Genomic DNA, 16,252 nt, shown 5'->3' on the forward strand with positions numbered 1-16,252 from the left:
TGATAGCATCTGAGAGCTCTGTCTGTGATCTGACACACGTTTAAGAAGATCAGAAAAATAATCTGATAAATCTATCTCATCCTGTAGAGGGTGAAGCCTTTAAATAGCCTCCTTTATTTTATGTGTTGCTTTAATTATATAATCATTGTTTACCATTGACATTTGTGCAATGAATAAAATGTTTCTAGGGCAATAAACATAAAAATAAGCATTTAAGCTTTAAGGTTTTTTTTAAGGTCTTTTAGGTTGCATGTATTAAACATACAGTAGAGAGAAACACTCTGTGCAAAGAATTAATGCTTTTAACTTTAACATTTATACATTTGGCAGATGCTTTTAACCAAACGAAACAAGGTAATGCACTGTAAGACATGTTCCTTGAGTTTAATGCAAATGCAATGTTCTACAATAATATTTTAAAGGGGTCATATTATGACATTTTTTTAAAGATGTAAAAGAAGTATTTGGTGTACCCAGAGTACAAATGTGAGGTTTAGCTCAAAATACCATACAAATAATTTACTATAGCATGTTCAAATTGGCACTTTGTAGGTGTAAGAAAAATAAATGCAAATGAGCTGATGATATGCAAACACTGATCACCATAATGGTGGTTTGTTGACATTGAAACTCAATTGTGCTGTCAATAACTTTTTTCTCTCCCTATCCTTCTCTCTGCACTAAATGGCACTGCCGTGGTTGGATAGTGCAGATTAAGGGGTGGTATTATTATAATAATAAGTCTTGCTACCTACCTCACAAAACAGACGAAATTTGAATGACCTATTTTTTCACATGCGTGCAGAGAATGGTTTACAAAAAATAAGTTACTGGGTTGATCTTTTTCACATTTTCTAGGTTGATAGAAGCACTGGAGACCCAATTACGTCAAAGTCAGATTTTTTTTACGCTTTGACCCCTTTAAATCTCTTTATAAATATCTTTAATTATATATATTATATGAGAATATATTCTCATAGTCATTTCAATAGTACATGGTCAGATGCTAAAACCTGCTGCTGTTAGCTTCAATACAACATTTAATCTTGTTTTGATGAGTTAATAGTAATGTTATAGGAATTTTTGTAATGGATATTGAATAAGGATGTTCTTAAAAGCTCTTTAAATTTTAAAAATAAAAATATTTAAGTATTTAAAATAACTCTGATAGGACTTACTGTACACGTTTAACTGCTTTAAACAGATTTTGTTCATCGAGTAATCCAGTCTTTCTCTATACATTCAGATTTTCATCTCTTTGACACATTTTAAAATCTCGCCAACCGTTGAACTCATTTTTAATGAGTAATTGACATGTAAAAGATAATGTACAGGCAGCGAGTTGTTATTGAAGAAATAAGCCCTGACAGTGTGATCAGTCTTGCATTTTGCAATAACAACTGTTTGACTGTACTTTATCTCGCATACTACATGGCTATTTACCTCACAAGGTAAGGAACATTAAATATTGATTTAAAATATTTTATTTGCACATTTTTAATGAATGCAGACCTTCAGCGAGAAAAACCTGTTTACTTTGGATGTTTTAAATGTCACAAACACACCATTTGGTTTATTAATTTGTAAATATAATGTCATAAATGTAATTAAAACACATTTGTATTGAATGTTTGTGTAATATTAAACTGTAACAGTCAAAATGATTTACAGCATCTAGGTTATTGTGTGCTATTCGTTTAAGCGGTTGCTATCTGAGAATAACAATACTTGGAAAGTTGCGACTCAGAATAAAGCATTTTAGAGAGCTGTGTAATAAGGTAAATGAAGACATTATTTAATACAAATATGCATCATATATCTAACATCTATAAAACAAAGTGACCCAAAAAAGTCCAGTATTTAAAAGCAAATGCGGTTTTATATTAAAGATAGAAAAACAGCAGAATACATCACTGTCAGACAGCTGGTTAGTATTGCAAAAGTGAACTACATATACAGCATCTTCATATTTACATACAAATTACAACCAAACACAGAAATTATAAATATCTCAGTTAACTTACAGCAGTTATACACATGACTGATATTTCTGGAACAATAAAGCACTCTGTTAAATAACTGGCAGCGACCCTATCGTTCTCTAGAAACGACTGAAGTGGTTATATCATTAAAAACAATCAAATTAATGCAAAAGACATCCTGTACACTAAATCAACCGTTGTTTACTCCATTGCAAAAATCTTTTTTCTGAAAGAATAAAAAGGAGCGGTCGGTTAAAAGTTAACTACTGTAGACTAAACAGTACTAAACTCTGGTTGACTTGAGCCGTCCAGAGCAATAAAACACCTGTGTTGTGTTATAGCAGCAGATCATAAACCTGGAGGATTATTTAAACTTCAACATGCATGTGAGAAGTCAAACACACAAATCTCTAACACAAAACAAACATTTGAAGACATCACTCTATACATCCAAAAAAATTAAAATAATGCTGTGATCGGCTGAATCTCAGGAAAACATGTGCAGGTCTATTTTCTCATACCAAAATTAGATTTTTAACAAGTATCAAGACATACCATGTTTTTATTATTAACAGCATACGGGAAGAACAATAAATAATATTTTTTGCATTACAATTTCGAGGACAGATTTATTAAAACTCCCGGACAGGGCTTAAGTCTAGTCCCAGACTAAAATGCATGTCTTAAAGGGGACATTTCAAGACTATTTTAAGATGTCAAATAAATCTTTGGTGTTCCCAGTGTACCTACGTGAAACTTTAGCTCAAAATACCCCACAGATAATTTATTACAAGATGTTAAAATTGCCACTTTGTAGGTGTGAGCAAAAATGTGACGTTTTTAGATGTGTCCTTTAAAATGCAAATGAGTTGATGATATGCAAACACTGATCACCATAATGAGCTGATTATATGCAAACACTGATCACCATAATGATCTGATTATATGCGAACACTGATCACCATAATGAGCTGATGATAATGCAAACACTGATCACCATAATGAGCTGATGCTAATGCAAACACTGATCACCATAATGTTTTGTTGAAATGTAATCTCAGTTGTGCTATTAATTATTTTCTCTCTCTCTTTCTTTCTCCGCACTAAATAGCAGTGCCGTGGTTGGCTAGTTCAGATTATGGGGCGGTATTATTATTATAAGATCCCCTTCTGACATCACAAGGGGAGACAAATTTCAATGAGCTATTTTTTGACATGCTTGCAGAGAATGGTTTACCAAAACTAAATAACTGGGTTGATCTTTTTTACATTTTCAAGGTTTAAACAAGCACTGGGGACCCAATTATAGCACTTAAACATGCTATAAAAAAGGTCAGATTTTCATGAAATGTCCCCTTTAAATGAAAACATCTTGGACTGGCGCATCTTAAAATATATCACTAACAATGTTTTGTCTGAAGTTGCACACCAGTATTGTTTTTGTAAGGTATGTTTGTAAAAGCTACTTAGATAACTAATCCTAGTCCTGGATTAATCTAAACCCTGTCCGGGAAGCCTCCCCATAATGTTTAACATCGACAAATCCTAACAGCACTTAAAGTAGACTTCATTATCTCTATGCAAACATGTTTGTACATATGTAGAAGTGAATTATGAGCGGATGTGTTGTTGATGTGAGATTCTCACAGTCAGTGGTTGATTTTAAAGACAATGGATGTATGTGTAAAGTGCTGTACAGAGTCCATTCATTTATTTAACTGTGAAACGCCTGCACCGAATCATTACAAAGATCCAAACACTGACTTCAACATTACTGTAATGCTCTAGAAATGTGGACCATCGTTTATTAGAAATAAAACACAGATTCTTCAGGTGTGTGTAAACTCTGTCCTTTGGCACCATCACAAAATCCAATACATCACTGAATCATTTAACAGTCCAAACACTTTAAAAAACGACTTAAAACCGAACAATAAAAACATTAAAACCCAATGAAATGTACAAAAGTTTATAAATATAAAGGTTTGATGATGACAGAGATGACTGCTGGATGCTGAACTGATAATAAGCGTTGCATTAGCGAAGACAAACGTTTCACTTGTGTACAAAAAGGCTCAAAATATCCGTCAGTGTTTATTTCTTCAGTTCTTTGACTCCAGCAGGCTTCAGCTTTTTTCATAAATTAAAAATATGATGATCAGGAGATGATGTACAGTATGTGACATCCGTCATGAGTCTGTATGTGTGGTTTAGTCTCTATTAAAGTACGTATGGCACGTTTATTTCTAAAGGTCAGGCGTATCCGGACAGATCTGTAAATAAGCATCCAACAGAGTTTATGTCTATCAGAAGTCTGTATGTTATGTACATATTCACACTTCGCTCTCAGTGGAGGCTTTGCGGTTGGGAACCCAGCCGGTGTCGGGATGCGCTCCGTGACGTTGAGGCGTAACGGCGGGAGCGGTGTTGAGACTCGAGCACTCCGATTGGTCGCCCTGCAAGAGTTGCTCGGTCTCCCCGTCGTTCAGAGAGGCGGAGCTCGCCTGCAGTGATACGGTATCTGTACGTATACAGGTGTGAAGCCCCGCCCCCCGACACATCTTCAGCTGTCTTAAATCTTCCCAGTAAAGATCTTCTCCTGAGAGCAGACAAACTCCTTCCACGATCCGGATCTTCTCTTTAGTGTAACCCCCGTCCCCGACACCCTGGACCTGTGAATGTCACCCAAAAACACGATGAGTTTATTCTGAATCATCTTACAGGTGCAGTAGGACTGAATATAGACTGATACTGTTAGTTTGGGCCGCACAATATATCGCTTCAGCATCAACATCGTAAAGTGCACATCTGCAATAGTCACATCAAAAACATGCAGATCATTTTTTCCAAAAGAAATTTTTTTGCATCCAGTATTAAACTCAGGTCTAGTCCACACATACACAAGTTTGTTAAAAAAAATCTCCACGTCCACACAAACACGCGAAAACCCGGTATAAAGCACTGTCAAGAGCATGCCAAACCAACAGATGATGATATATCCCTAACTGTAGAGCCATTTTGGCCAATCCGACTCTCGCCTCCTCAAGAACTATAACGCCCCATTCAGACAGCCAATGACAAGCAGTAGCAGAGAGACGCGATCTCATTCATTTCAATGGAAACTGGGCGACTTCCGGCGACACAAGCGAACGTGACCGTTGGCGACAGAATGTAGGCGCGATTAGCGACGGAGTCGCGCGACAAAAGTTGAGAAAAGTTTAACTTTATGCAAATTAGCAGCGAGTTTCACGAGCGACTACCAATGGGAGTGAAGTAAGTGGAGCACTGATTTGTTGTTTACAACATGGGGTAACGTCACACTACTACGCAACCAGAAGTGGGAACGCCCACAAGCGACATCAACCACCAGCGGCAGGCGATGAGCAGCGATAACATCGCTGGCTGTCTGAATGCGGCGTAACATTGCAAGCCAAAAACTTCGACATGACAACGGAGCAACTTGTAGAACAAACAGCCAAACCCCATAGAAAAAGCTATGGTTTTGAAAATACCCTTGTACGTGTGGACAGGGCCTCAATATAACTGTTGATAGAGCAATAACTTCATGAAAAAGTGCTATGATCGGAGCCGTGTTGTTGTTGTGTTTTAGACATATACGTTATGCGATTTAAGGAGCAAAAAGGAGGGCTAAGGGATAAAATCTCCTATGATAACTTGTACTGTTATATATCCTCGAAGCTGAGAAAATAAAACATTTACGTATGTTTATCGTACGTGTACACGTTTGATGCAAGCGCATTGAAACAAAATGCAACGCATCTCCTGGGCTACATACTACGTTGTACATGCACGACCTATGGGTACAATGTATGTGTGGTTTCATTAAATCCAATGTCGCGCAAACTTCTGATGATGAAAATTGCATCACACGCACGGTACGCGTAAAAAAGTGGACTATACTTCTAGCCCATAGAGAATGAAACGTGGTCTGGGAACCACATGCTCATTTTCTGGTATTTGAGGCGTGGTTTATGAATGCCCAGAGCCGTTTATTGGGCGCTACGAATGTCTATCAAATGTGTCTGTATGTAGCTTATAGCCAATCGATGTGTCGCATAGACGTCGTCATCGTCTTGCTGCCCCCCCATTAGGGGCCCCTCAAATTAAAATGATAACTTTAACTATAAAAAATACCGTTTTAAAAATCTTTTATAGTAATGAGAATAGCGGAGTTATAAAGATACAATGAACAGAATGATGCAGTTGCTGTGAAACTGACTACGTAATGCTTTTATTCTACTGCATTGGCTATGCCAAAAGGTAAGATATTAGAAATGAACACACAATGCACATTTTTAAAGATATAAAAAATAAATATAAAAAAGTTTCAACACAATTTTTCATAAAAGTTACAATAGTTTCTCGTCTCATTGAGATAGTTTGACCTCATCGCAATGATTTCAGATCACCACAATGATTGCACATCTCTTTAAAAACCACAAGGGGGAGCTGCAGCACCTGTATAAAAGGACACTGTATCAGGTGGCGCTCCTTAACTGACAGTGTAACGCGATACATTGCAAAGCCATTCAATACAGTGGAATAAACAGCATTTAAAGAAATGCTGCAAAAATGAACTGCCAGGTAAAACATTCGAAACAGCAAATTCAAAATTTATGAACGGTAAGGGTGCTATTCTTAAGGATCTGTAATGAATTAATTTTTTGCAGGCACTACAGACATGTGGTCCAGTACTAATATGACCTTAATAGGATTGGCTACTTTTTAAGGCCTGTTCTGCTTGAGTCAGTTTATTTTGATAGCATTTTTATTTTCAGTATAATTTAGATGCTTTATTGTGTTTATTTCTTATGAAGAATTTTCAGTTTTTGAAAGATATAAAATTATTTCATGAACAAACAAAAAATGTATGAGAATTAAACTTCAAAGCAATAAAACAGACAATTAATCGCACAGTAAAATAATCGTCAAAGTATAGTGTAGCGTTTTCTTAAATCTCTACAGAACTGCACAAACATTTTAAATCATATCAACACTGCACTCACAATTCATGCTGAGAAATAACTCTCACTTTATGATCAGCCTAACACACGCTTATTAAAACCGTGTTTTGCTTTCATGCACAAACTGGTAGTCTCAAAGGTTCATCATGCAGTAAAGCACAGAAGAGATGGTGATGTCTGAACTACCTTAACTGTTATTGAGAGAGGAAAATAAAAGCGTCTGTCAGAAGATGTATGGAGAGAGAGAGCTGTAGGGTTGACTGAGTTGCTAGAGGAACATGAAATGACAAAACCATCAGAGACTCGCTCTTAACCCCCGAATCTCACCATGAGACCTCAGGTGTAGACAGACCTCACAATATTTAACGCTTATTTACTGTATATCAAACTGCTACTGTAAAAAGGATTCTTTTGTGAAATGAGACGCACCTCTTTTTTATATCGCAGTGTGTTGTTTATCATTGGTTTCTGGGCGCTGGTCTCTATTTTCACCTCCTGTGTTGAGGTCCTATATGACGGGTTACTGTAGGTCAGGTTACTCACTCCTGGATCTGCAAACTTTAACTTTTTGTGTCTGAAAATTAAAAGAAAATAAATGTATAATGATCAACAGATTCCTTTAGATCTTAAATAAATGCTTAAAAAAAGAATCTGCACACTCACCTATAAATAATAAACGCTATGATCAGTATAAGAATAGCTAAGATCGTCAAAGCTCCACCAATCACATAGCTGATATGAGGCCCATCATCTATAGAAAAAAATGTTTTAGGTTAATTCCTCAGTTATTTTATTACATAAACAAACAAATAATTTTTTTTACAGTATTTACCTCGTGGTGCAGACACAACGTTGTTTTGAAAACAGTCCCGAAGACTCGAATCTGTGCAACTGTGAGGAGAAACCATGAATGATTTATTATTACAGATGTCAATCAACATTCAAATCAATGAAAGCAAACTAAATCATGTCACTACAATCTTAGTAACAGAGTTTGTGTAAAAGTGAGAAAAAGGCAAACATTAATAGACTTACTTGACCACTGGATGAACAGATTTCTGGGTAGGGCCCTTGGGCAGCTTGTTAGGAGCTTGAGTCGCTGCTGTTCCCTTATCAGATGGAGTTGGAACGTAACCTGAGACTGGAACAACAGAAAACTAATGATTAACTCATTAACTAAACACTATCAGTACCTATTGCCTTCTGAACAACAGGGCTTTATCAGTGTGACATCACATTAACACAAGATTTACCAAAAGCTGAGATAATTGCATTTTTGTTAGAGATCAGATTCAGATTGATGATCAAACATACACAGAGTATTTATTGTTTGTCTTTAGTGGATGATTTAGTGTTTTATAAGTTGGGTAAGAGCGCCACCTGGTGGATAATAGCGGAAATATGGATTGCTGTAAAACTCGTCATTGGCAGGGAAGCGTTTTCTCTTAATTGACAAGATAACTTGTCAATGGTGGGAAAGAGTAAAAGGAACAGCCATATTGTAGTGGTGTCTGAAATGATATTGGACATTATTGAGTGCACCACAATAACAAGTGTACAACCGATTTACACTTAAAGGAATAGTCTACTAATTTTCAATATTAAACTATGTTATTACCTTAACTAAGAAGAGTTGATACATCCCTCTATCATCTGTGTGCGTGCACGTAAGCGCTGGAGCGCGCTGCGACACTTCGATAGCATTTAGCTTCATTCAATGGTACCAAACAGAGATAAAGTTAGAAGTGACCAAACACATCAACGTTTTTCCTATTTAAGACGAGTAGTTATACGAGCAAGTTTGGTGGTACAAAATAAAACGTAGCGCTTTTCTAAGCTGATTTAAAAGAGGAACTATATTGTATGGCGTAAAAGCACTTTTGGGAGTACTTCGACTCGGCGCAGTAACACAATCTCTCTCCCATTATGAGAGGCAGAAGGGGAGCGGACTTTTCAGCAGAGTCGAAGTACTCCCAAAAGTGCTTTTACGCCATACAATATAGTTCCTCTTTTAAATCCGCTTAGAAAAGCGCTACGTTTTATTTTGTACCACCAAACTTGCTCGTATAACTACTCGTCTTAAATAGGAAAAACGTTGATGTGTTTGGTCACTTCTAACTTTATCTCTGAGTGGTACCATTGAATGAATGGGGCTAAGCTAAATGCTATCGAAGTGTCGCAGCGCACTCCAGCGCTTACGTGCACGCACACAGATGATAGAGGGATGTATCAACTCTTCTTAGTTAAGGTAATAACATAGTTTAATATTGAAAATGAGTAGACTATTTCTTTAATGGCTACCCCTTCACCCCTTAACACCCGCGTCTTGACACAAAATGACGCCTGCAGCGTTTCTTGTTACATGATGAACTAATGTAGGGAATAGGGTGTAGGGGGCTATTTTGGACACAGCTAGGGCCTAAATGTAGACCACTGGGCTTATATAAATGTTTTTTAAACACGCTTTCATGACACAACAAATTAATATCAGAATAGTACTGCACATATAAACACACATAAACATACAATTTAAAATTGATGTGTGAAACATCACAGTATTCAATACAGTATCTTGAGTTAGATCAATATGAGATGTGAGACTCACTGGTTGAACAGGGCCGACCGTCAGGTTCATCTGGACACGCACATACAAAACTGTTACTCCTCGCCAGACACAGATGTGTGCAACCACCGTTATTCACAGCACAATAATTCGTACCTACAATCAGTCTGATGGTTACTCATATGTTGACTACAGAAGAAGTACAATCATTTTCATTAGCCAATAATAACTGTGTGTTCACACCAGAAGCAAATGAAGCGAATAAATTGCGATATTTGCGTGTTGGATGTTTGAACATTTTGAGTTAACTCGCTTCATTTGTATGTGAAATTCATCCGTGAATACGCTCAATTTGCCAACTTTAGCTAGCTTGTAGTCTCAATATGTATATCTACACTGCAAAAAATGTCTTTCTAACTTAGTATTTTTGTCTTGTTTTCAAGATGAATTTTCTTGATGAGCAAAATGACCTAAGAAAATCTAGTTTTAGACAACCAATATACAATTTAAGTTAAAAAAAAATCATGAAATTAATTAAATGTTTTCAAGAATTTAATGTTACATTTTATGTTTTTAGTCCAAAACCTAGACTAATTTTCTTAAGGCATTTTGCTCATCATGAAAATACATCTTAATTTAAGAATTTTTAGATATTTCTACTGAAAACAAGACAAAATTACTAAGAAGTCATTTTTTGTCCAACCTCCTACACTGCAAAACATGATTTTTAAGAAAAAAATCTTAGTATTTTTGTCTTTTTTATAGTAAAAATATCTATTTTTTTATTTAAGATGCTTTTTCTTGATGAGCAAAACGACCCAAGAAAATAAGTCTAGTTTTTAGACCAAAGATATCAAATTTAAGTGATTTTGTGCATAAAACAATTTTATGCACAAAATCACTTAAATTTGATATTTTTGGTCTAAAAACTAGACAAATTTTCTTGGATCAATTTGCTCATCAAGAAAAAGCATCTTTATTTAAGAATTTTTTGATATTTTTTACTGAAAACAAGACAAAAATACTAAGAATTTTTTTCTTGAAAGTCATCTTTTGAAGTGTATTCACTTTGTTCCAAGCAAGATTGTTTTTATTCACGTTTCTATAAAAGTACGAATGTGTGTCGTACAGCTCCGGGTGTCCACATACAGTGACAATGATTGTGTCCTTGTTTGTTGTTTCGTATTTCTGCCTTCTCTCGCTTCGTCGTAATCACGTCACTATTAGAGCAAGCTTCTGATTGGTTAACGCGGCGTGGATTTCTGGCAACGCCCAAAACGCTTCATTTGCGTGAATCGCGCTGCAGTATGTCCATCGCATCTTTGCATTGACTTACCATGTAAACCACTCGCGCTTAACGCTTCATTCGCGTCTGGTGTGAACGCACCATTAGAATAACTCAGAGCATTTACATAGTATCTGTAGTTGCAATCCTCATTGTGAATAATTATAACACAATCATTGTCTTTATAACCCAGATAACACAATAACAAACTCTTCCCGTGTCCAGTTTTAAATACTCGTCCATTTACCCTGAAGAGTCAATCCTTACCCGTCTGACGTTGTGGCGACACCACTATGATGTCCATGAGACCCTCTACATTAGCCAGCACGGTTTCTTTACTACGACCTGTGTGCTTATCTACACGCTGAATTGACTTGGTCTGCCAGTCCGTCCAGTAAATCCAGCGGTCTTGCTGTGAGATTCGGGAAAAAGGAGTTAATGGAGAGGAGACCGGTTTGAACTGGGGACAAAGAAAGAGGTAAAGAGAGAGGAGAGAAAGAAGAATGTGAAGAAACAGGGACCAGAAGATGAGAAGACGTCAAAGATGTTCATGCAGAGCGAGGACACTGAGGAGATGATTATGGGGAGATGAAGAGTCAGGTGATCAGTGAGGACTGTAAAGTACCTGCGTGAGAGCAAACGGGTGTGAGACAGGGTTGACCAGAACCTGACGCAGTTTGCCGTTCAAGTCAGAGCTTTCAATGCGGTCCAGGTGAGCGTCCACCCAGAAGATCCTACACATAAAACCATGTGAAGCATCAGTTCATCTGCTGGACTTCATCAAGAGTCTAAGCCAGTGTTTGTTAGTACTACAGTGCCAACGAAAATAAACTACAGTGAGCAGCAGCAACAACAGTGTGATGAGATCACGAGGTTAAGATGACACAGACAGAGAATAAACAGCGCTGAGATGTCTTTATTTTTCACCATTAGTCTCTTATGTTTTACCTGCGTGTGCCGTAGTCCAGCGTCAGTCCGTTCGGCCAGCCCAGATCCGTGTTGATGAGAACCTTTCTGTCAGAACCGTCCAGATGAGCTCGCTCAATCTTTGCGATGTGACCCCAATCTGTCCAGAACAAGAACCTTGACAAAACCAATAAAAAATGCATTTGACTTTACTCCTGTACAAAAGAAATGCTTCAAAGTCATTCGTTAATGGTTTACATACAACCCAAATCTTCATAAAACATCATAAATGAGGCCTGACACTACTCATGGCTTACTCAACTTACAACTTTGATGCATTACTAATATAACAACCCATCTTTTTTAAAGGTGACATAGAATGATTGAACGGAGTATTTATCCTTGTTCTGTGATGTGACATGTAGACAAAAAAATTTTTGTTTGGGTCTGTAATGCCTTAGAAGCTTCCTAAAAACCTCTCTCAGATAGCTCTATTAGGGTGGGGGATTTTAAACAAGTGGTTTTGCACCTATTTGGCTCCCCCTACTGGCTTAACTTGCAATCTCATTACTGATTGGCTGACTTTGCTGCCACTCAAAAAATGTAACCAATTATTTTAAAGTGGAGGGGCAGTTAGATGCCTGTGATGTCATAAGCATCAGTTTTTCAGATTGGGTTGTTTTCTTGCTGACATTTCTAAAAGAGGAATTTCTATGAGACTGAGATGTTTAGCATGTTTAGCACTTTTTGTATGTTTGTGAATGTGGGTAGACTACCATTATTCAACAAAGACAAGGTAAAAATGGTTTTTCATTCTCTGTCCCCTTTAACATTTTAATGCATAGGAAATGTCTTTGCATTTACAGCTACTTAGAATGATGCCTTTGGATTCATCAAAATTGAGGTATCTAATAAAACAGGGAAATCTCTGTGAGGTTTGTTACTTAAGCCATGTTTCCATCCAAAGCTTTTTTGCAAGGTTTAGTGCATCAAAAGGTTTACTGATATAGCTGATGGTATTTCTTATTATTGATTAAATTTAGCAAATTTCGACAAAACGACTTACGGTTTAATTTTAGCACATGCATAAATGTAATGTTGATACCTCAACTGAAGCAAAAACTAGTTTGGATGGTTTTTAAATTAAAGCTTTAACACAAATAAATGTGGGGTCGTGTGATAGATATTTATAAACCTTATGCAACCTCTGAAGGGCACAAAAGCATCTTAAATGTTGGTCACACTGAAATGTTGCAGTCAGCGAAAGCACAATTATTTTAATTTTATTATTTTCCATTACCATTCAAATTGCGCAAACTCTAATAGCAAATTCAAAATGCACCCAATGGAAATACGGCAAGTTCGCATAAACTCCCATATATATTACAAAAAAGTTTTTATGCTTGGGTGAGGTTTTTTTTTTAGGTAGTTCGAAAATGCAGATATTTCTATATTTTGATGTCATCCGCATGTCGTTCTGCACGGCACCGTATGAAGTCGAACACACCAGTTGCTATTGTTTTTTGGAATGACTTACCGCGAGACAAGAAAATGACCACATCGGTAAATAAAAACACGGTAATTTCTCAATTTTTTTGTAAACATTTAGAAAATAACGCTTCAGTTTTTAATGGAAATGCAGCTACTGGGTTTTCAGAAGTGGACCTGTGAATTCCCTTTATTTTAACACCTTTTCTGCTTTTCGATGTCAGATATTTTACACATTTGCAATTTTTCAAGAAATTTAAATGACAGCTGGCAATTTTCAATAAACTGTCTGAATACTTCCTCATTTATCTTTAAAAACATAAAAAGGTAGATCATTTGCAATGTATAAAAAAATATAAATGAAAACTGCTCATTTATTTTGCGATACACTAAAACATGCAATAATTCGATACATGCAATAATTCGTTTTTATCATTCGTTACATCACCACACAAACCATTATAGAGATAAAAGGCCATTTGAATGAAAACAGACTGAAGACAGCAAGTTTTACAAACTTTTTTATGCATATTTCACACACAAAACTGCGCAAAAACTGGATGGAAACACAGCTAATACTAAAAGTAATGCTTACGTTACTTTTAAGTTACTTTTGCGTTACTTTTTCTTACTTGGCTGAGGCTTGATCTCATTCAGGTGTTTTTATGATCGCAAAAATGTCAAGCTCTCGCCTGCCATCTCCGTTTCTGACTCAAACTGTTCCCAATCAAGCATACAGAGTGCGTAATTGTACGTTAATATGTTCAGTTTAATTCAGTACATTATTTTATTTTTAGATTAAATGAATTAAGCTGAAAAGTACCTCGCATTACTTTTTTAAAAAAGTAACTCAAATATGAATGTGTACATTTATAAAGTAATGCATTACTTTACGCGTTACTTCTGAAAAGTAATATTATTACGTTATGCGCGTTACTTGTAATTCATCACCTCCAACACTGTTGTTTAAGAATACATATTTTACTATTTTATTGTAGATCTTTGATAAAGTTACAATATATAGGCCTACTGAGCATTGTAACTTGCGTGATGTCCCAAAACCTTTGGCCTCATGCCTCGAAAAAGCGCCAAGCAGTTCCCGCTGCCAGCCACACCAACAAAACAGAGAAATAAAAGTGAAGATGGAAGACAAAGTCCCTGGAAAATTTAGGTCGGGAATTTACATCATCAAAAAAAAAGTAAGGTCAAGCTGCTAAATCTAATGTTTGGGCCGGTATTCATACATAGTTGCAACAAACGTTGCTTTGTAAATGTTGAAAATGTTTATAATTTTCCTATCTTGTTATGACCATGCTGGTTTCTATGGTTCATAAGTGTATGTTGATGCCAGTTTACAGGGCGATGTAATCTAATGGCCGTTTCCAAGCTCTTTCCCTGTTTTTATTTACATTACAATGCCTAGCATGGTCGCAGGTGTGGGGCAGGTCGTAAAAATTGATACAGTGGTACAGGACGGGCTGGGGCGTCCCAATAATTACTAAGTGTTACATTCATATTTTTATATTTGTGTACTGTAGATTTATGAAAACTTTCATCAGAAACAGAAAGAAACACAACTAGAAGAAATAACATTTGATGTCTCACCCTTTGCTCGGGAACACAGCAATAGCTCTCGGTTCATCCAGACTGTTGTTCACCAGAACTTTCCGGGATGTGCCATCTAAATGAGCCACTTCAATAGTGTTACGGCCCGTATCTGTCCAGTACATGTTACGAGCCACCCAGTCCACAGCGAGTCCATCGGTGGTCTTCAGACCCTGACTGATCACAGTCTCCATGCTGCTGCCATCTAAATTTACCCGTCTAAAAAACCCAAAGAGATTAAAATTAAACACACTGTTGCTCGCAGAATAAATGTAAAAGTATAAAAATAACATAATTTCCACTAAAACAGTATAACCTGAAATGTGTTGGCATGACAGACAGCAACACAATACAGACAGCAGCAATGAACGTCATACCTGATAACATCTAGTGATACATCTGTGTAGTACAGCTTCCCATCCACGCTGTCATAATCCAGTGATATGACATTATGTAACTCGGGTACAGGGACGTGCACGTCTGTGTGGTCGTTCGTGTCCAGAGAGATCCTTCGAACGCTGACACGGTTTGAAAAGAGCAGGTATGTTTCCGGCAGGGGATCGCAGGACCTCCTGTCACTCTTCAGCAGGATACCGGTGGGACACGCGCAGGACGACCCATTAGGACGAGGAAGACACAGGTGAGTACAGCCGCCGTTTCTCCGACTACATTTATTAAAGCCTTCAAAAAAGAAATAAAAAAAATCACATGTCTGTTGTGTGATTATAAGTTAATGTCTAACAGCTGAACAAGTAAACAAAAGCCTGACCATTAGAGGGCAGCACATGACAAATTATATATTTCTTAATCTTTCCTTCATTTCACAGTACAACCAAATGTGAATAACTAGTGCCGTCAACTTACTAAAGAAATAGAAATTACCCCAAAAAATTTACCGACACAAACATTAAAATCGATGTATAGCGTTGTAAACCGTACCCAGAGGTCTGGAGCGGTCCACAGCCTGTATGTCCATGAGTCCAGGTAGGTTGGAGCGAATGATGATGGCATTTTCTCCGGTGTCTTTATCAGCTCTGTGAATACTTCTGCTCTGCCAGTCTGTCCAGTACATGTGAGGTCCCAGCAGTGTCAGCCCATATGGATGCTGAACAGGAGATACCAGCGTCCTGCGGTTTAAACCACTCAGATCTGACGTTTCAATCCTCTGGAGAGAACAGAGGAGTTTTACACTTTTGCCATACAGAGATCACAGAACACATCAGCAATGTTTTTTTTTTAAATAGAGAAAAGTGGTTTTTGAAACAGGTGATCAATAAATTTATACACAGGGCTTTTGTTTAACAATTAAAATTTAGATGTATTGAAGTCCGAACAATGTACAGAAGTGAAGAATGACTTAATGTTTTATTGATTTTTCTGATCTTGTATAATATTTTTTGTTTATAATGGAGTATAGAAGGTTTCAGCAGTAACAACA

The 16,252-nt window shown here is 36.9% G+C and overlaps 1 protein-coding gene across 3 annotated transcripts in view; it reads right to left on the reverse strand.

Annotated features, from left to right (window-relative positions):
- Window positions 1-1,857: 1,857 nt before the first annotated feature.
- lrp4 (low density lipoprotein receptor-related protein 4) overlaps window positions 1,858-16,252 on the reverse strand; it is a 111,624-nt gene continuing 97,229 nt past the window's right edge. Inside the window, exons 27-39 of one of the 3 annotated variants that reach the window (XM_065261864.2) lie at window positions 15,754-15,979; window positions 15,192-15,495; window positions 14,815-15,033; window positions 11,764-11,898; window positions 11,441-11,549; window positions 11,083-11,275; window positions 9,573-9,686; window positions 8,003-8,108; window positions 7,800-7,858; window positions 7,631-7,718; window positions 7,397-7,541; window positions 7,154-7,235; window positions 4,521-4,654 (exon numbers count right to left, since the gene is read on the reverse strand). In XM_065261864.2, coding sequence (XP_065117936.1) covers window positions 7,191-7,235; window positions 7,397-7,541; window positions 7,631-7,718; window positions 7,800-7,858; window positions 8,003-8,108; window positions 9,573-9,686; window positions 11,083-11,275; window positions 11,441-11,549; window positions 11,764-11,898; window positions 14,815-15,033; window positions 15,192-15,495; window positions 15,754-15,979 — 1,743 coding nt within the window. In that variant the 3' untranslated portion in view covers window positions 4,521-4,654; window positions 7,154-7,190. Of the gene's footprint in view, window positions 4,655-7,153; window positions 7,236-7,396; window positions 7,542-7,630; window positions 7,719-7,799; window positions 7,859-8,002; window positions 8,109-9,572; window positions 9,687-11,082; window positions 11,276-11,440; window positions 11,550-11,763; window positions 11,899-14,814; window positions 15,034-15,191; window positions 15,496-15,753; window positions 15,980-16,252 lie in introns of all 3 variants that reach the window. The other 2 variants (XM_065261863.2, XM_065261862.2) reach the window with 2 other exon arrangements.

This window comes from Paramisgurnus dabryanus, chromosome 2 (genome assembly GCF_030506205.2).
Source record: "Paramisgurnus dabryanus chromosome 2, PD_genome_1.1, whole genome shotgun sequence".
Taxonomy (NCBI): domain Eukaryota; kingdom Metazoa; phylum Chordata; class Actinopteri; order Cypriniformes; family Cobitidae; genus Paramisgurnus; species Paramisgurnus dabryanus.